This window comes from Aythya marila (assembly GCF_965140915.1).
Source record: "Aythya marila genome assembly, chromosome: 1".
Classification (NCBI taxonomy): Eukaryota; Metazoa; Chordata; class Aves; order Anseriformes; family Anatidae; genus Aythya; species Aythya marila.
This window is the reverse complement of record NC_139042.1, coordinates 118,365,155-118,383,758: the sequence shown is the minus strand read 5'-3', so window position 1 is coordinate 118,383,758 and position 18,604 is coordinate 118,365,155. Positions and strand designations below refer to the sequence as shown.

The following is an 18,604-nucleotide window of genomic DNA, read 5'->3' as shown; positions in this document are numbered from 1 at the left end:
TTTAAACTTAGAAACTTTTATTGTGGGAGTTTCTGTTTCTCTGTAACATATACCTGTCTCTTTCTGCTCATTTTTTTGCATCAGATATCTCCTGTCCTGTTGCTTTCTAACTCCAGGTTTTCTCACACTGGCTCCATGGCAGTGTTTTTGTGCCAGGCATTCACCAAGAGGCAGCTTTGCCACCATGTTGGTTTCTTTGTGTTTTTGTCGTTGTTTTGTTTTATTTTACTTTACTTTACTTTACTTTACTTTATTTTTTTTGTGGCAAGTGTTGGAAAATCCATGTTAAATATTGCTTGGTTTTAAGAAAGCTCTTGAATTATCATCACACAGTGGTATGCTTTCTATGTGCAGTTGCCGTTTAATTATTTGTCTATCTATTTATTTATTGCTTCCTAAATGTATTATATTTATTATTGCGTTTCAGGGTAGGTGGTATCAGTGGCAAGTGAAATGGCAAAGGAGGAGATACCTGAGGAACCCAGGCCAGCACTTGGGCTGCTGGTTGATGAATGGCTTGGATTTGTTGATGTCCTCCTCAACAATTTATTTCTGCTGAAACAAAGGTATTTCTTGGCTATTTTTTGTATTGTGTCTTGCTTGTATACGTGGTCTACCCTGCTGGGGAGGGGATCTGCCCCACAGGCTCCCCTCCAGCCCCACACACCGGGACGCTCCGGACCCTTTTTGGGGGGCTGTGCGAGCGGCAGCTCCCGCAGCTCGCTCCTCGTTAGTATAGTGGTGAGTATCCCCGCCTGTCACGCGGGAGACCGGGGTTCGATTCCCCGACGGGGAGAGGCGGCAGCCATTTTGTGGCCCCCCGCCGTGCCCGGGACACTGCGCCCGGCCGTGCCTGGGACGCGGCCAGGGGCCCCTCAGCGCCCTGCAGACAAAGGCAGGGTTCCTGCACCTTCCTGCACCGCCGGGGCGCGGCGGGCGCTAAGGCGGGCCGGTTAGCTCAGTTGGTTAGAGCGTGGTGCTAATAACGCCAAGGTCGCGGGTTCGATCCCCGTACGGGCCAGCTCCATTTTGGTGCCTGAGGGGGGAAATGCCCGGCTTTTGCTGCGCCTCGCGAGCCGGTTAATTCCTGGTTAATTAACGGTTAATTCCTGGTTAATTAACGGTTAATTGCTGGTTAATTCCCGGTTAATCGCCCCGCAGCGCGGGGCCACGCGTTAGGCGTTGGGCAGCCCTGCAGCGAAGCGCGTCTGGGCGGGGCGCTGCGGGGGCCACCGCGCTGCGTCACGCGGGGGTGACGTCAGAGAAGGCGCGGGCAGGCCGGGTGTCCCGCACGCGCTCCTCGTTAGTATAGTGGTGAGTATCCCCGCCTGTCACGCGGGAGACCGGGGTTCGATTCCCCGACGGGGAGACGGCGATCGCCTTTTGCTTCCTATGCCCCAAAACGGTTCGTGCCCGTGGGAGGGCGATCGGAGCAGCCTGGGTATTTTAGGGGAAGCCCAGGGCAGCGCTCAGCAGCTTCCTGGCCTGTCCCAGCCCACCCTGACAAGAGGCAGAGGGGAGGTGCTGTTGCAGCTGATCGCTGCTGCGATTTAAGGAGAGAAGCATTCGACAGCTTCTCTTTAAAGCTGACAGCCAGCTCTCACCCCACATGAGGCACAACCAGCACCCCAACCCAGAATCCCTCGTTCACTGGTCAGTCAAGTCAAAGGCACAGAGGCTTCCCCCCCCCCAAATAAAACAGGGTCAATATACACATCTTTTTCACAAGGTGAAGAAGGCAGACGTTCAGGTTTAAAATCATAACAAATATTATTCTTTATTATTTTAAATTTATTCTTTTAAAAAAGAATTTCTAGAATCATCCCAACATTATCCTATAGTGAGCTGTGCCGTGTAGGCATACATAATGCTTTCATTCCACTGGGGGAACATTTCATAGTAGTTTAACATTTTGCAGTCAAACAAATCTGTTGAGGAAGTTCCTAAGCATGCACACTAGCCCTGGGAGGGTATCACCGGTCCTTCACAAGGCAACATCAACAGCGGATGACATCAGCTGATCACTCTTAAATAATGAGTTCATATATTTGCAAGTTACAACAAGTCTACATCATCATTAAGGCACCATTTAAGAGTATAAATAGGTATACTAAAATGCCATGCAGCAGCACTTCAAATGAGCTGATTCGCAGGCATTCTTGTTCTTTCATAATGGCTCAGTATAAGCAATCCATCTTCTTCACGATCCACGTCAGTGCACCCAGTCCTTGGGATTGCGGAGAACCTCCAGGATTTCTGCTTCCCTTGAGCTCTCCGGAGGGGTGTGCATGTATTCCCACCTGCAGGGAGAGGGGAAATGCACTCAGACTGCCCAGCTGCCTTTTCTGAGGGTGCTACATGCACAGTTGATAGTCTCGTATCACACATAAGGCTACAAATCATTAAGTTCATTAAAGACAGGCAATGCAAAGATACAGCAGAAATGTTAGCTTAGTCTTTTTTTTCCATCTTCTGAAAAGACAGGAAAAAAATAACCAAAAAATCAGAAATGCCTCCTACATGCAGGTTTATCTCCAAACTGTTTAACAGCCTCATGCCACACTTGTATCATGAGACAATAGGTCAAAAAGAAACTCCAGCATAAGACAGTGAGGACATGAGGCCCGAGGGAAATTGCCAGCTTCATATTCTATCACTTGACCCTGATGCAATGTTTTCAGCTGTCCATGATGGCAAGTTCTTCACTGATGGCTGGACTGGAAGCACCACCAGTCCTTGCTGAATCCTGGGTTTAAAAACCAAGGTGGTGAGAGACCACCTTTTATTGAAAAGTCAACTAAAAGAGGCATGGCAGGAAGAAAAGTGTCAGCAGTCATAAAGGGATGGGTACAACCTTTTTCCATTTCCTTCCCCTCTAGGAAGGACCCCTTCATGCTGTGAAGTGAGCTATTTATGCTGGTGAAAACAAGCAAAATCAGACCATTGCAGCCATGAAATCAAGAGGTAGGACCATGATACAACAGCAGGCTGGGGACACATCTGGTGTTGGCAGTAGGGTGAGAACAGGACAGCCCTCACATTTAAGGGATAGCAAGTGACAGCTAGCTTTGCTAGGGGAAGGAGGTCACTAAATTCATGATACAGACTTGTGCAATCAGCATATCTAAAGTCAACCTAAAAAGGGAAGTAAATAGTAAATGCCAGAGTTAGTTGTTATGAGATTAAGTGAGATAATTTAAAACAAAAAGACAGTTGAAAAACACTAATATCAAGCCAAGCAACTGAACAATAATGTGGTAGGTGTAATTCAATGTTGATTAATCTAAAGTAGCGCAGAGAGGAAAAAAAGTTACCCACACATTGAGAGACTCATTTAACTTCTATTGCCCAGACAAGATCTTGGCATTGTAACAGTTCTGTGAAAAAGCCTGTGCTCCAAATCAGCAAATCGCGTATTAAGATTATGAAAAGAATAATGAATAAAGACAACATTATGCCACTGTATGAGTCAGCAGCACACCTGCATCTTAAATATACATATGTAGCTTCTGTTGTCTGAGCCTTATTCCCAGATCAGCAAGGACAAAGAAAACTTAAGCCTGAAGTGGTAAATGCGTTGAAAGGTGTGGAACAGCTGCTGTACAAAGACTAGGAAGAGGAACACTTGTCAGCCTGGAAAACAGACAGTGAACAATAGAAGTCTGTGAAATAAGAACTGTTGTGAAGAAAAATCTGTTTTTCTTGAAAAAAAATCTGTTTATTCATTGAGAAGTCAAATGAAGCCATCAGGTGCAAGTAGAAAACAAAGTTCTTTTTCATACAGTGCACAAACCGTGGAACTCCTTGCCACAGGCTTGTAAGGTATTGCCAGAATTTCACACGGTTTCAAAGAGCTACTAAATAAATACCTGCTGAAAGATTTTCCTGTTCCCTCTATGGGTACTAAACATTTAAAATGACCTTTTTTTTGTCAGAAGATATCCAGGCCACACATTAGCAGAAAATGGGTGACTGTAGCAGAGCAGAGAAGCATCTGTATGTAATTGGCTAGTTCTTGTATCAGGCATGAACCAACCACTGTTAAGAGACTGGACATCACAACAGACCTTTGATTTAATCCTGAAGTATTTTGGTGAGAACAATGCCTACCTGCAACTCCATACACAGCTATGCCCTTACCTTGCAGTCAGTGGCAGAGACATAAGAATGCTTTCAATCCTTGATCCTGGTGTTAGTAGGCCGAACTTTGTACCTCTGTCATAAACCAAGTTGAACTCCACATACCTACGGGGAGTGAAGATACAACAGAAAAACAAATTTATAATCACAAGTTGCTTGTGCCTTCTTCAGCTAGCAGATGTCAAACAAAAACTGCCTTTCTGCTGTGTTGGGTGTCAAATGAAGCCTGTTTTGGGGGCCAACTGTCTCTAGCATCTTCTACATGGAAATGAAAATAAAACCTTGCTACTGCACAAAGCATAGGAAGTAAGGCCTTAGCTAACAGATGAGCGGACAAACTATGCAGAGAGCATTGTGCATGGTGCTGTACGACCTTACTTCTCCCAGGACTCCACCCTGCTAACAAACTCGACACCAGGTTTAGCTTGGTTACACTAGTCCTCTCATGTGGTGGTATCAAGACAAGAGGAGCTGGAAGTGACCATATACATGTAAAAAAACTTCTCTATGCTGTCCTCCATGCTGCAGGTCCTTCTGAAGGATGCATCAGCAGCATGGTCAGAAAAAGATTTTCCTGTTTCTTGAGGAGGTATGGAAAGCAGCAAAGTCAGACAGCTTCAAAGTGCTGGCTGGGACGTGTTAGTCCCAGAACGGACATTTTTCTGCCCTCAGCATGCAGACAGAGCAGTGACAATTCTGTAGGGTTTATATTAACAACCAGTACGGAGGTATTAATACTTAGCAGAGAAACAGAAAGGAAGGAGCTCTTTCTTACTGGCAGAAACAAGAGCTTTGCCTAGTTCAACAACCTGCAAACAGGTCCAGAGCAACAGGCAGCCTGAACCAGTCCTAGCTGCGGCTTAAAGAAGCTATTCCTTCTTGTAACATTACCAGGCTTGCTAAATCCCATCTACAGAATGGATCCCAGGAGTCCAGCACTCCCAGGAACAGTTCTAGCCAATTAAGCATATATGCTTATTTGACTAACTGCTGCAGGCCAGTGATCTAAACTTGAATGCTTATGTCCTCTCCATGCCACTTTCACAGGTTTCTTTGCAGAAAAAGCAGCAAGACTCCTCATTTTTGCACAGGGCACATATATTCACATTTCTCCACCTGCTTAGGCAATCACAGGACAGAGACGAGAGTACGTACCAATGTACTTACGCTTTTGCAGCATTAACAATCATTCAGAGTAATAAGCATCTTCAAGTGTCTACATTAAAGACTTTGGACCATTCCAGAAAAATAAAACCTCTGTTTATCTTTATTCCTTCACAAAGAGTTCACAGCATGCTTACTTCAATGCCAAGAAAAATACCAGATCGAATAAATATGTAAGAAACTGAAAACACTCTTGGGTACAAATATTTGTTGACTTGCTGGAGTTTAGCTTCGTTATTGAATCGTATGCATGACTCCTTCACCCTTATGCTCCTCGTGAGAGGACAGTTCTATATCCCGTATCACTGGACTGCAGGAGAAGGCGGGATTCAGGACACATGCACCTCTTTGCTTGTACAGAGCTTCTCTTTTTTTTTTTTTTTTTTTTCCTTGAAGGTGTCAGAGAAACTGTAGCATTTTATATCGGTTGCTTGTGCTGCTGCATATGGGAGAGCTGGGGATACATACAAGGGTGTGCTGGTACCTTCTGCAACCTCCCTGGCAACCCAGCACTGGATATCAAAAATAGTTCTGTACACGAAAGTGTTGCAACCCTCTGGCAAGCTTTTGAGCACTTGTGCAAACTTAACCTACACTGTGACAGAATGTAAAATAAACTTCAGGACATAAACCCCACAACCATGAAGAACTAGTGCATTTTATTCTCGCCAGTCTCCTCCACCTCCCAGGTATTCTTTCGCTCCTTCAGTACTCACCGTCCTCTCCGAAGCTGCTGCCATTGCTTCTCCTCTGGTGTGAAGGCGTCATGGCAGTGCTTCTTCACAATGGGAATGTAACAAGGCACAATGGCTTTGGCACAGCTCTGCACAAATTGAAAAACTTCCTCCTTGGAAGGAGAGTCCAAATCATCGAAGAATATGCCTCCAATCCCTCTTCGCTCACCACGGTGCTTGATAAAGAAGTAGTCATCACACCTGAAAGGGGCAGCAGACAATTAATAATATGGCCCACAATATTAAAAGAAACAAACACTACTCCGAACAGCTACATGGCACAGGATGGCACTGGTGAAATAGCGACAAAAAGTCAATTCCTACAGGGCTGGCTGCACCACTGTTTCACTGCCTGCTGAGAGCAGGACTGTACAACACCACACAGAACGCACTCCTGCATTCAAGCACAGTAAAAGCTCCAATTAAATCATCCCTGAAAAGCTACGTATCACTGGACAGTCACTGAACATGCAACATTCAAAAACCGTGGCAAATGTGTCCATATGGAGTGATCCAATCCACGTTCTCTACCTATGAGAAGGGACACTTGATTTCAAAACTTCACCCTGGGAGCTCTTTTTAGGTTTCATTCACAGGGTTACATGCAGATCCCAGATTATTTGTACAGCTTTCAGACAGATGTGAAATAAACTTGAAAGAGGATCTTTTTACTGTTTTTGCCATTCTTGTGAAAAATGTATTTTCTACATCAGAACTAAAAGAATTGGCAAACCCAAGACTGGATAAGAAAGCTGCTGTCACTTAAGAGGACAGGAAAAAAAAAAAGTGAGGCAGCTTTCTTTGGAAAAAGACTTTGTAATGGTTAAATGTAGAAGATGAGGTCATTCTAGCAGTGGCTGTTCACAGCTCATTTTCAAGTTTATGGAAGAATAAGTGCAGTTTATCCTACAATGAGGTGGGAATTAATCTATTTTGTATTTACTGGAGTGTGTAGGTATGCAATTACTATAAATCACCTGATTCATTGTATCCACACCCAACTTACAGTTGCATGCTTGGGCAACCATGCCCTGCAAGGCTTCACGTGGGGTAGAAATGGAAGCAGAAACCACCAACAGCAAGGAGATCATGCCTGCCTTCAAGACTAGCATGCCATACATGTGTCCATCCACAATTACTGTTACCAAAGTTTTAAAGCTGGATCAGGAAGGCAGCGTGGTAAACATAAGAGCTTTCCTGTTTGAGAGGAGTGGAACAAGGGCGATACAGAGGAGATTCATACTACTCCATCATTGAAACCACATGCCCCTACACAGCTGCTGTTTACAGCAAGCACTTATGCTCGAATTAGGAACCAGTGTCTTTGTCTACGGGATACAATTAGTCTTCCCTTGAGTTGCCCTCAGACTAAGAACAGATGTCTATCCCTCTGATCCCCTGCATCTGGCATTGCTAGCCTACTTTCCCTGCACACAACCTGACCATTAAGGCAGGCACTCTGAACCAGCACACAAAAAGATTCCTTGGAGAGCCAGACTGTAGTCTTAAGGTTTTAAGACGTGCTTCTGTACACTAAGAGGCTCACACCCAAGCTGCAACACCCACTTTATCTCTTGTCCTCAGACAAAATGTGGTAGCTTACAAAAGGCTAACCCTCCCTTCTGGATACCATAGCTTGTAGCAGATAGGATTATCAGACACAAAGCAGCAAGCCCCCACTGAGTAGCAAAGGATCCCATCAACTGCATCTCTCAGCTCAAGAACATTCAAAATTCACATCTTCAGAGAATATGCTGTTGAACACTCTGTGAATGCGTCACTTGAAACAAAACTGCAGCTCCATCAAAATTATGAAGCTTCTACATTAAAAAGAGAAGCTTCTTTACCTACCTGGCCAAAAAAAAAAAAAAAAAAAAAAAAAGGAATGAAGGACATGTTGAGGGCAGAATAACTGGAATGGAGTTTTCAAAACTGCAGCAATGGCCAAACAGTATCTCTCGGGCCTCCATAAATAGCAGACTGCTTTAGACTACATTTTATCCCAATACACATCTCCTGATTTTCATTAGGGCCTGCTGATACTTATCAAAAGGCAGAACAGAACATAGTTTTCCTAGAACACACTTAACTGACAGTTTCCAACACCATCTTCTGCTCCCACAACAGGGATCCAAGCACATCACTCCCCACATACCATTTCTTGTACTTCGGATACAGCTTCGGATCATGCTTGTCACAAGCTTCCTTCAGAGTCTTGTGAAAATGTACAGCATCTTCTTCGTTCAAGTAAGTTGGAGTGAGGTCAGTTCCACCACCAAACCACCACTGTTTAGTGCCTATAGGAGAGGGGCAAACAACATTTTTTCTTTTTAAATTGCCGAACAGAAATACATTGCTAGTGGCTCACCAACAACTAACAACTACTTGAACAATACAAAAATCATTATTCAGTGGTATCCCTAAACAATCATGACAAATTTGAGTTCAAGGTAATTCAACAAACAGGAAAACATGGAACAAATTTCACAGCAGTGAGAACTATTTGTTGGATATTTTGGACATGTTACTCTACCAGATGCCACGGAGTACCAATTTCACAAAATGGGCTGTCAATTCCTATTGTCATAGTTACACCTTATACAAGACAAGGAAACTGCAACTTCATGGATACTTCAAGTATCTAGAAACATTACTGCATGCCAAAGAAAGGAAACATCGTTAATAATTCCAGGGTAACTAATTGGTTAGAAATTATCTTTAATACTCTGACAAAATAATTCAAAGAAAATTCTCCCTGAGCTTTGACATACAAATGGCCTCTTGGTGCTAAGGCACCTAGCTTTGAAGCCTGCCTTTTGACAGTAGCACGTGGCAGAAACTCAGGGGGAGGAAAACTAACACAGAGAGTGATGTTTCTGACAGTATGTCCTTCCAGCTTCTGAGACAAAGGTTGCATAGCTTGACCAGAATGCTTATCAGTCCTTCAGGCCTTTCTCCTATTAAATTCTACAGTTGCTTCTTTCAATGTTTTACATATATTTATGGCCTCTTGCACATTAACATAACTCTGAAACCCCAGAGATTAAGAAATGTGGTGCTACACAACTTGTTATTGGCATACCTGGGAACAAAACTGGACTGGTTCTTAACCTCTAACCCTAGCCATGCACTCCTGCTTTCCTCATGCAGAGTCACACATCATACGTGTTACAATGGCTGACAATTCTTACCATCTGCTTCCTCAATTTCAAAGTATCTGTAGTTGAAGTGCATAGTTGGAACGTGAGGATTCTTTGGATGGATAACAGAGCTTACACCCATGGCACAGAAAGGCAGTTTTCCTAGGTAAAAAGATGCACAGGAAAAAGAAGTCTTCAGCTTGTCAAATAACTTCATTTATTATAATGTAAGGAACATCACTATTTATACTTAGTTTCCAAGTTATTGGTCCACTACAAGACAATCTATTGTGTTGGGTAGTGATAATTATTAATTAGATTTACTTCTCACACACAATTTTTATGCACTTAAGTACCTTTTCTACACTTGTCCTAAAAATGCAACAAAAAGGTAACATTAGAGCATCCTTTAGATGATGATGACCACTGAAAATGTGAGGCACTGCTCCAGCTTTCCACCATCCCATCCTGAGAACTACCTTTGCTACAGGAATGCCATCGAATCCCCTTCGGCCTTCGCGTCGTTTTGGCTTTCTCCCTCCACCTCTACAAGAAGCAACTCCTGCAGCATCTTTCTCGAGGAACAACCTTGTGACTTTGCCTTCCCCCCGCCCGCAGAGGCAGCCTCGGCCCCCTTACCGTCCGCGGAGGCCTTGAGAGACTTGCCCCTGCTCCTCATCTGCCGCGCCGCCTCCTCGGAGAGCTGCCCGAACACCACGGACACGTTGACGCCCGCCTTCTCGAAGACGTCTCCGTCCTGCAGCACGCAGCTGATGCCGCCGCCGCCTGCCAAGGCCAGCACCGCGCCGCCGGTCACCGAGGGCCGGGAGCGCCCCGCCGGGGCCGCAGCCCCCCCCCCGCTGCTCCCGTCCCCCCGCACCTTCCTTCCTCTCCCAGGTGTCCACGGCGAAGGCGGCGCCGGGGTCCACGGCCGCCAGGGCGCGGCACACCTCCGCCTGCGTCTCCATGATGAGCAGCTCCATGCGGCTCCGCAGCTCCCGCCGCCGCCGCCGCAGCTCCCGCAGCCCGCTGACGGGCGGCGCCATGAACCGCCGCCGCAGCCGCTCCTCCTCCTCCTCCTCCTCGCCCGCCGCCATGGCTGCTCGCCGCCGCCACAGCCCCAGCCCCAAGCCCAGCCCGCCCAGCGCCCCCGCCAGCGCCCAACGCGGCCCGCCCCGAGTGGCCGGGACCCCCGGCGGAGGCGGCGGCGCCGAGCCCAGCGCCCGGCGGGCCAGGGCGGGCGGAGCCCGGGCAGCGCGGGCGGCCCCGCGGAGCAGCTGCGCCGCCGCCGCCATGACGGGCACCTGAGGCGCACTGACGGGGCGGGGCGGGGCGGCATGGCGGGCGGGGCCCACGGCTTGTCACACTGCGATTATCAGGCGGTGAGGAGGGTACACACGGCCAAAGAGGGGCGAAGTGGCATCACTACGTGGTATTTAAGCCTTGCAGCTTGGCTGGTACAAAGCAGCAAGCTCTCGTCCTTCCTCAAGTTGTCCTTCCTCACATAAAACATTCCTACGTGTTAGGATCGAAAAACCTAGTTTCGGTGTTGCAGCTGCTTCGAGGCTGTGGAGTAGCTTGTGAGTAAGGGCCCGAGCAGGTTCAGGCGCGGCTGGAGCAGGGGTGCAGCTGCATCATTTTCTTCAAGTGCCCTGCAGTGGAGCTGCTCAGCTGTGCGTGACACGGCTCGTTTTCATGCTCACACAGCCGAGTCTCTTAGCACCGATGTGTGGGACTGCCGGTGTCGGGCAATGAGACAGTTTCCCACAGATTTCACAAGGCACATGCTTACACTTTCTTATTTCTCTCTGAAGTTGAAACACCGTTTGGTATTTTGTTTTCGTTTTTACTAATAAGAGTAGTAAGGAATCAACACTGAGTCAGATGTTGAAAGGTACTACGCACCACCAGTTTACAGTTCAGTTTGATTTTCTCAGTGCTGATGTTGTCACCAGATCTGTTAAACCGATTTTCTCTTTTCTCAGCTGCCTTGAAGTCAGCTGTATTTGCTGTAAGACAGTACAACGAAGGACTACCGCAATAACCAAAAACTTTAGCAAACAAGTAAAGCTATGTTTTTCCTCAAGCAAACGTGTAAGTGACAGTGCAGCCATGGGTGATGGTACTGTGCTGAACTGAGCTATGAGAATTTTCTTTCATATCAAGCAGCAGATTTACTAACATTTTTTAAATTAAGTTTATTACTTTTTAATAAATAATGATATTTATTAAAACTGTCATCAGTTAAAGACTCATGTCAGGATTAGACTGAGAATAATAACAATTACCTCAAAAGCCTAACCTGCAAGGTTTGTACTTGGTATGGGACAGTTCTGGAAACAGGCCGCTGCTGGTATTTCAGGACTGTTTTACACCAGTAGTATCCAAGACGAAGGTAGGGAGTCTTGTCCCTAGTATGGATCGGGGCTTCCTTACCTAGTTGTTTCCACTGTGTGTGTGTGTGGGGGGAATCTTCTATGTAAAGTGATAACAGCTTAGACAGTTCCATCATTTCTGATCTGATTCTGGTCTTTGGCAGCAGAGGTTGCTGTGAAGCTGCTGTAGCTCTGCAAGTAAAAAGGGAAGGAGACCTTAGAGCTGGACAATCTCCTCTACCATCAGCTGTGCAGGATGGGATCTTTCTGAGGTGCCTGGTTGAGCCAGGAGACCTGAACCACTGCCAAAAGGAATGAGGGAAGTGTCCTTTGTTTGCAGGAGAGATCTGAAGCTGAAGGAGAAGGGCACTGCCATGTTATGAACTGTGGTAAGCCTGCTTAATTCAGCTGCACTAAGCAGCTCTTTGTACAGTTCTTTATCCAGGGAGGGCTGTGATAGCTTACTTTCATTTTGAATTACATCCAGTGGATTTACTTAAACATTTTCATGATAAACAGCATTCATTATGTCTGCTTCCACACTGTTTATTGTGGTAAAGCTCTGCTCTTTTAGTGGGATTCTTAGACACTACTATAATGGAAAAAAAAAATAAATAAATGCTGATACCAGAAGACATGTAAAATTCATTCAAACTGATGAGAATTTCACAGAATCACACAATGGCTGAAGTTGGAAGGGACCTCCACAGATCACGTAGTCCAGCTCCCCTGCTCAAGTAGGGTCACCCACAGCATGTTACTCAGGATCGCATCCAGACAGGTTTTGAATATCTCCAAAGAAGGAGACTCCATGACTTCTCTGGGCAGCCTGTTCCAGTGCTGTCACCCAAACCACAAAGAAGTTCTTCCTTAAATGGTGATGAAACCTCCTGTGGTACAATTTATACCCATTACCCCTTGTCCTATCACTGGCCACTACTGGGGAGAGTTTGGCCCCGTGCTCTTTATGTTGTCCCCTCAGGTATTTGTAGAGGTTGATAAGATCCCCTCTCAATCTCCTCTTTTCTAGGTTAAACAGTCCCACTATTTTTCACTTTTTTTTTTTTTTTTTTTTTTTTTACTAAAAATTTCATTTTTTTGTATTGTAGGTTGAGTACAAACTTTGATAACATCTGATAATTCAGGCTGGACAGGACCTTTGGAAGTCTTTAGTCCAGCTCCAGGGGCTTATGACTCCCCAGATAGATAAGGTTACTCAGGGCCTCCTTATCCATCTGCATTTGGAAAACCACCAAGGTGAGGGTTCCACATTATGCCTGGGTCTTGCCCCAACACTGCACTACTCTCATGAGGAAGATTTTTTTCCTCATATCTAGTGAGAATTTCCTTTGTTGCAATCACATTGTCCAGTCAGCATTGTCTGGGAAGAAAAAAAAAAGGCACTCTGAGCTTGGATCAAAGACAAAAAGAAAACCTGGAATTGGTTCTTCCATTTGCTTAATTAAAAATTGAATCTGCAGAAATATACCTTACCCTTTTATAGTGGGCTAGGTGAAATTCTGAGGTATCGACTTCCCAATGAGGTCTTTGTGTCAGCTTTAAAAGACTGAAATTTTACATGGCGAGATGACTGTGAATATTGTGTTATTTAGTTATTGTGTCATCCATTTTGATGCTTTTCATACACAAATGTAATGTGGTACTGTGGATCTTGTGGGGTTTTGTTTTCAGAGAGAGTGACACTATTTAGAGTAGCCAAAATCTCTACTGGTGCAAACCAGTACGATTCTAGAGAAGGCTATAAGTCTACAGACTTATAGAGTTGAAGAACTGGACTCAACTACATTTTTATTCTTTTCCAGAGACAGACTATTGCTATTTATTTATTTATTTATTTATTTATTTAACACCTGTGCTTTAAAAAGAGCTCTGAAGTTTTTCTGCTGCGTGCATTTAGGTGCTGTCTGTGTTGTTTTTCTTCTCTACAAGAATTTATGCACAAACAGAGTATTAACAAAAGACCATGAGACACTAAATGGTCTGATAGCAAAGCATGATCAGGTCTGATTCAGACTGAGACTGACATAATGTATTCATTGAGACTTTTTGATATCTTTATTTTGAGCACTGAATTAATGCAGTTGCTTATCAGAAAAATGGAAGATTTTTTTTTTTTTTTGAGAACAGAAAAAATCCCTTTCAGTTTTTCATTTCTGTTGCTTCTAAAGCTAAGGAAGCCAGTCTCTTCCAGCTTAGTGTATTACCCCGAGCTTTGATTGTGACTTCTAAGTGTTGATGTGAACTTCAAAATTGAAAAAGTACTCTTGTTTAACAGAGGTCAGCTTAAAGGTCTTGCATGACGGAATAAGCTGAATAAAGTTATTTTTTTCTGTATGCATCCGAAAGAGAAGTAAAAACTTTGGGGATTGAGCTGAAACAGTAGGTGATACAAAGCCTGTAAAAGAAAGATGATAACCTTTCCTTCTGTATCTATGATCTCAGTAATTTGTCTGTGTGGTAGGTTAATGCTAACTTTCCCCTTTCCCTTTCTCCCTTTCTTTCCTTTCCTTTCTCCCTTGAGTTCAGTAAGGCCATTGATTTTAAGGGTGTCAGAGAGCACTAATCATGTGAAATAATATATTTCTGCTTCTCCCAAGAACGCATTTGCTCTTAACCTTTTGCAAAAAGCATGCATGAATCATGCAGAGTCATAATGGAAGTACTTTAATTTTTTATGGTAAAAGTGAGTGGCTTGAGAAACTTCTGAACTTCTGTTCATTTGGAAAAAAAGAGATAAGGTCATCCGCTGAAGAACGCCCAGAAACAGCCAGCAGAAAGATACAGTCAGGTTCATGATTCACCTGCTATCATTTAGTCCCCAGAGTGTGGGCAAAACCTCACACTGTTGAATCAATTATCTCTGCATTTGCTAAAGTATTTGTAGTGAGACAGTAATGTAACAGAGCTATAACAGAAGCAGAGTGCCGCAGGAGTTCCCACGTGGTTTGTTTCTGTAAGGAGCTTGGGTGCGAACATGCCAGATCTCTAGGAGCTTTTGCCACCCCAAACATCACAGGAGGATAGACGATTAGGAGGAGAACCTCCAAGTCTGGAGAATGGGGAAGAATGAGTGTGCTGAAAGGCTGTCAGAAGGAGAGTGCCTGCTGCCTATTTCTAGGGAGAAATTATAAAAGGGAAAGGCAAGAGGAAAGAGTGTATCGCACGTGCTAAAATCTGTTTCCGTGACTGTGGTAACCTCAGAAGCTTGGGTTAAAAGATGTGAAGTGCAGTCTTCCTATCTTGTGTGTCTAAAACCTTTTGTGGTATAAAGCATGGTGTCAGGCTGAAAGCCATGAAATTAGGTTCTAGTTCATCTATTATCAACAGGACAAAATCGTATTTAGACCAGTAACTTTTCATAATTGTTCACATTCCTTTTGTACAGTTTGCTGCGGTTTTCAAGATTTTTACATCAGAATCTTTCACGGTCTGCGCTTGCTGATTATATCAATAGATCTCTCTTCTAAATCCTCATTCAACCTTCCTTGAGGATTTTCTGAAGATAAAAAATCATCTGGCAAGGAGTTCTATAGGACTGTAGGGCATCTTTATAACCCAACTTCTCTTAGGTTCATTGATGGCTCCTCTCTATTGAATATCTAAAGAGACAGTGAAATTCCTCTCCGTGCCATCAGGCCTTCCTAAGGTATCTCTTCACCAGGATAGAGAATCCTAGCCTGCTGGTCCTTTTTATGGTGACCACTGTCACTGTATGCAAAGTATTTGTTGGGAACACATTACTTACCTGTGAAACGCGTGCATTTCTCAAATGAAACACTGTAGGTCTTCATCAATTTAGTGAATTTCTAAATTAACCCACTGGCTCAGAACTCTGAGAAACAAAGAACACTGTTTTGTTATTGTCTGTTTTTGAGGGTGCTTTGAAAAAGCCCATTAATAAGTGTCTTAACAAAACTCTGATTTTAGACTTACCAAAGAGGAATCACCACCAGCTGAGTAACACATTTCACTTCTTTTGTTGCCAACATTTTTTTAAGGTTTCATTTTACAGTGGTCTATACCTATGGACTGGGCAGTATTAATGAAGCAGAAAAAATATTGCTAGTGACAAAGCTGGGGAGTGCAAAGGCAGGTCTATAGGCAGGGATACTAGGGACTGAGTTACAGCAGAGAGGTGGAGGAGCCTGCCCTATGGATGAATGTAGGTAGTGTATTTTGAGGTGAGAGTGGACAGCAGGAGCAGGACAGAGCAGGAGCTTTTTGGGGCAGCTTGTGACAGTCTGGAAACCACTAATGTTTTTTAAAAGTTAGTTTTCCTTAGTGAGCTGAACTCCAGGTGAGCCCTGCTGGGTACGGTGTGGCTTGCACTGACCAAAATGGATTTGAGGAGCAGGCCAGCATACTGAAGGCCACAGAACTGATCTCTTACTGGTACTACTGTTTTCCAACAGCTTGACCTGCATGACCTCTAATCAAGAGATCTCAAAAATTCTGACAAGGTATAGGGCTTTGTAGGGAAGCTGTACCATCTCAGTATCAGACTTCCTTTCTTGTCTATTTATATAACTCAGCCTTTTTCCCAGAGCATGTTTTGTCATGAGTTCTGTGAGATTTCATTGTATTTTCAGCTTTTAAGTGAAACAAAGTGCCCCAGACAATAGTGGATTTCAGTACTGTATTATCTTCCCCTTTTGGGTACTTCTTCAGTTTAATTCCTTCTTAAATGTAATAAAACCCAGAGCCCTCTCCTGATGCCTTCCCTCCCCCATTCTTGAAAGTCCCTAGCTAGGCTATCACATGCTTATCACCAGTTTTCCCCAAAGGCCTTTTTTAGTGTGAAAACACAGTACTTAGTGTTGTCATCCCCAGTCTTCTTTTACACAGAAGAGCAGTTTCTACTCTTACTTGTGGAAAACCCCTGCAAAATTTCCTCTCCAAAAAATGTTAAACCTTTTTTCTCTTCCAGATGTCCTCATTTTCCTTTAATGTGAGATACCAACCAGTCACAGAAGCATTGTGCCTGCTTTCTTGAGAAACAGAATTTTTCCCCCTAAATTTTGTAATAAGAAGCACTTGGAAAAGTTCTCACATTTTCACCTGTTTATAAAATGAAGTTTTAAGAGGATGGCTTTTATTTTTAAAACCAGGGTCCATGGGATATAGAGCCCTATCTGCCTTTCCTGCTTCTTGAGATAGACTGTCACTTAGGTTATAAAGTTGAGTAGCACGGTATCAAAATGCATTTAAAAAGTGGTCTTTAATCCATCCTTAGTGTTTTTACAGTGTGTTTCTTAAACAGTTAAGAGGCTACATCTGTTTACTGAACTAAATAGAGAATATAGGCATATTTCACTTGTTGCATATTTGTTCACTTGCCTCACCATGGTATCACTGTGACCTGCTATTGTGATCCATTTCTTAATTTATATTTAGGTACTGGATTTTAAAGGAAGTGATATTAGATTTACAACAAGAAGTTTGCAGCAATATTAACCTATCCTAGAAATGTGCATCAGGTCTTGTGAGCTCGTGGAGCAGCAGTTGAATCATACAATATAACAGAAAAGAGAGTTTTTTACTGCTGCTATGGCATTTCTCTAGGTAATAGAAAATAGAAAAGGTTCTAGAAAATAGGCAAGGTTCTTAAGCTCTTGTAATTTTTAAGTCTACCAATTTCATGCAATCGGTGTTGTACATACTTTCTTTAGCTCTGTTATTTCAATTGCACTTTTGTAAAAGACAAATAGCTTTTAAACATTTCAACAGTGTTATATGCTTTGATATATTTTAATATGTTTCAACTTTTGCTTAAAACATGTAATTTTGCTTTCTCGTATAATTTTTTGATAAGTAATCCCTAAACTCAGATAACAAGTTACAGGTTGCATTCAAACAGTTTGATATGTTTGACTGACATTTTGGATCTTGAAAAATGCCTGAGCTAACATTTTTCCAGGCCATCCTGGAAGTACTGGGAAGTAAAGTCTAACATCTGTCATTCATTAGCTTGAGCAGTTTTGTTTCGTTTTTTTAAATATAAAACACTGGGCTTATTATACAAGGGAATTCTACTAGATCTCTGAGTACTTCATTCATTATTTATTAAGTTCAGAAAGTGTTAGATTGATTTTTATTTTTTTTTCTGAAAGTTTTCCCTGTAATTTGTGGCTATAATGACTGCAAAAGATGTAACTTATGTTCTTTGGTTTATTTCTGTATCTCCTTCTGTACCTCTAAATCCCGCCAGAGGGTGGTAGGACAGATAGTGGTTCTACTGCTGATGACCTGGTATTCAACGTATGCCCCAGAGAGGTGTTAGGGAAGGAGTGTTCTCTTACAGTACCAGAAGCCAGAGTGCCTATTGAAATTGCCAGGCAGCAGACGTAAATCAAGGAAAAGCAAGGTGTTTTTCCATAGTCCAATGGAAATGAACAGTGAGACTGAGGGTCTCAGGGTGTTACTGAGGCTACGAGTGTAAGTGGTCTCAGTAAAGGAACTGAATAAAATCATGGAACGGCTTTTAAATGCACAGATGTGAAACCAGCCTCCAACTCTGGCTGTCCCTGAACAGCAAGTTACCAGATCTCACTAGGGTATATTAGAGGAAGAGTTGATCCTGTCCTATGTTGTTGTACTCTTTGCCAAAATACCCGTTATTGGTCACTGTCAGAGAAAGGAGCTTGGCTTTTTACAGATTTGATTGATTCACTTTAGCTGTCCTTATGTTGTTGACCCCCTACATTTGTGAAACAGGAGCAAAAAGTAAAAGTCATGTCCTCAGCCACACCACAACCTGTTCTCACCTTGTTAATATGCAAGGTTAACAAGCATAAACACATCCGCTTGACTTAAACATGTTCTCTAGAGTAAGAGCAGGAGTGCATTAGATACAGGGATCTAGTTTTGTAATTTAATATTCTGATAATGGACTAATAGTCTGAGAAGCAAAAGTAAAACAGCATCAAGTTATTCTTAATTCTGCTGTAGCCTTATTTGGTTGGTTTACAAATTTTCAGTAACAGCAAGAAAAATGCAAGCTTCTAGTTCAGCCTAATGCCAAGAATGTAAT

At 43.5% G+C, this 18,604-nt stretch overlaps 2 protein-coding genes across 5 annotated transcripts in view; one reads left to right on the top strand and one right to left on the bottom strand.

The window, feature by feature from the left end:
* The window catches only part of TTF2 (transcription termination factor 2), a 38,383-nt gene extending 28,745 nt beyond the window's left edge, over window positions 1-9,638 (top strand). For 2 of the 4 annotated variants that reach the window (XR_014319041.1, XR_014319043.1), the window contains exons 25-26: window positions 428-566; window positions 2,880-4,134. The gene's annotated coding sequence lies outside the window, so the exon portion shown is untranslated. Of the gene's footprint in view, window positions 1-427; window positions 567-2,879; window positions 4,135-9,591 lie in introns of those variants that run through there. The other 2 variants (XR_014319042.1, XR_014319040.1) reach the window with 2 other exon arrangements.
* CPOX (coproporphyrinogen oxidase) lies at window positions 1,760-10,473 on the bottom strand (the record flags this gene model as incomplete). The annotated part of the gene is made up of 7 exons (XM_082778979.1): window positions 1,760-2,300; window positions 4,141-4,245; window positions 6,021-6,239; window positions 8,194-8,335; window positions 9,230-9,340; window positions 9,818-9,964; window positions 10,059-10,473. The coding sequence occupies 7 exons, from the start codon at window positions 10,471-10,473 to the stop codon at window positions 2,213-2,215; spliced, it is 1,227 nt and encodes a 408-aa protein (XP_082635105.1). The 3' UTR covers window positions 1,760-2,212.
* Window positions 10,474-18,604: the final 8,131 nt, after the last annotated feature.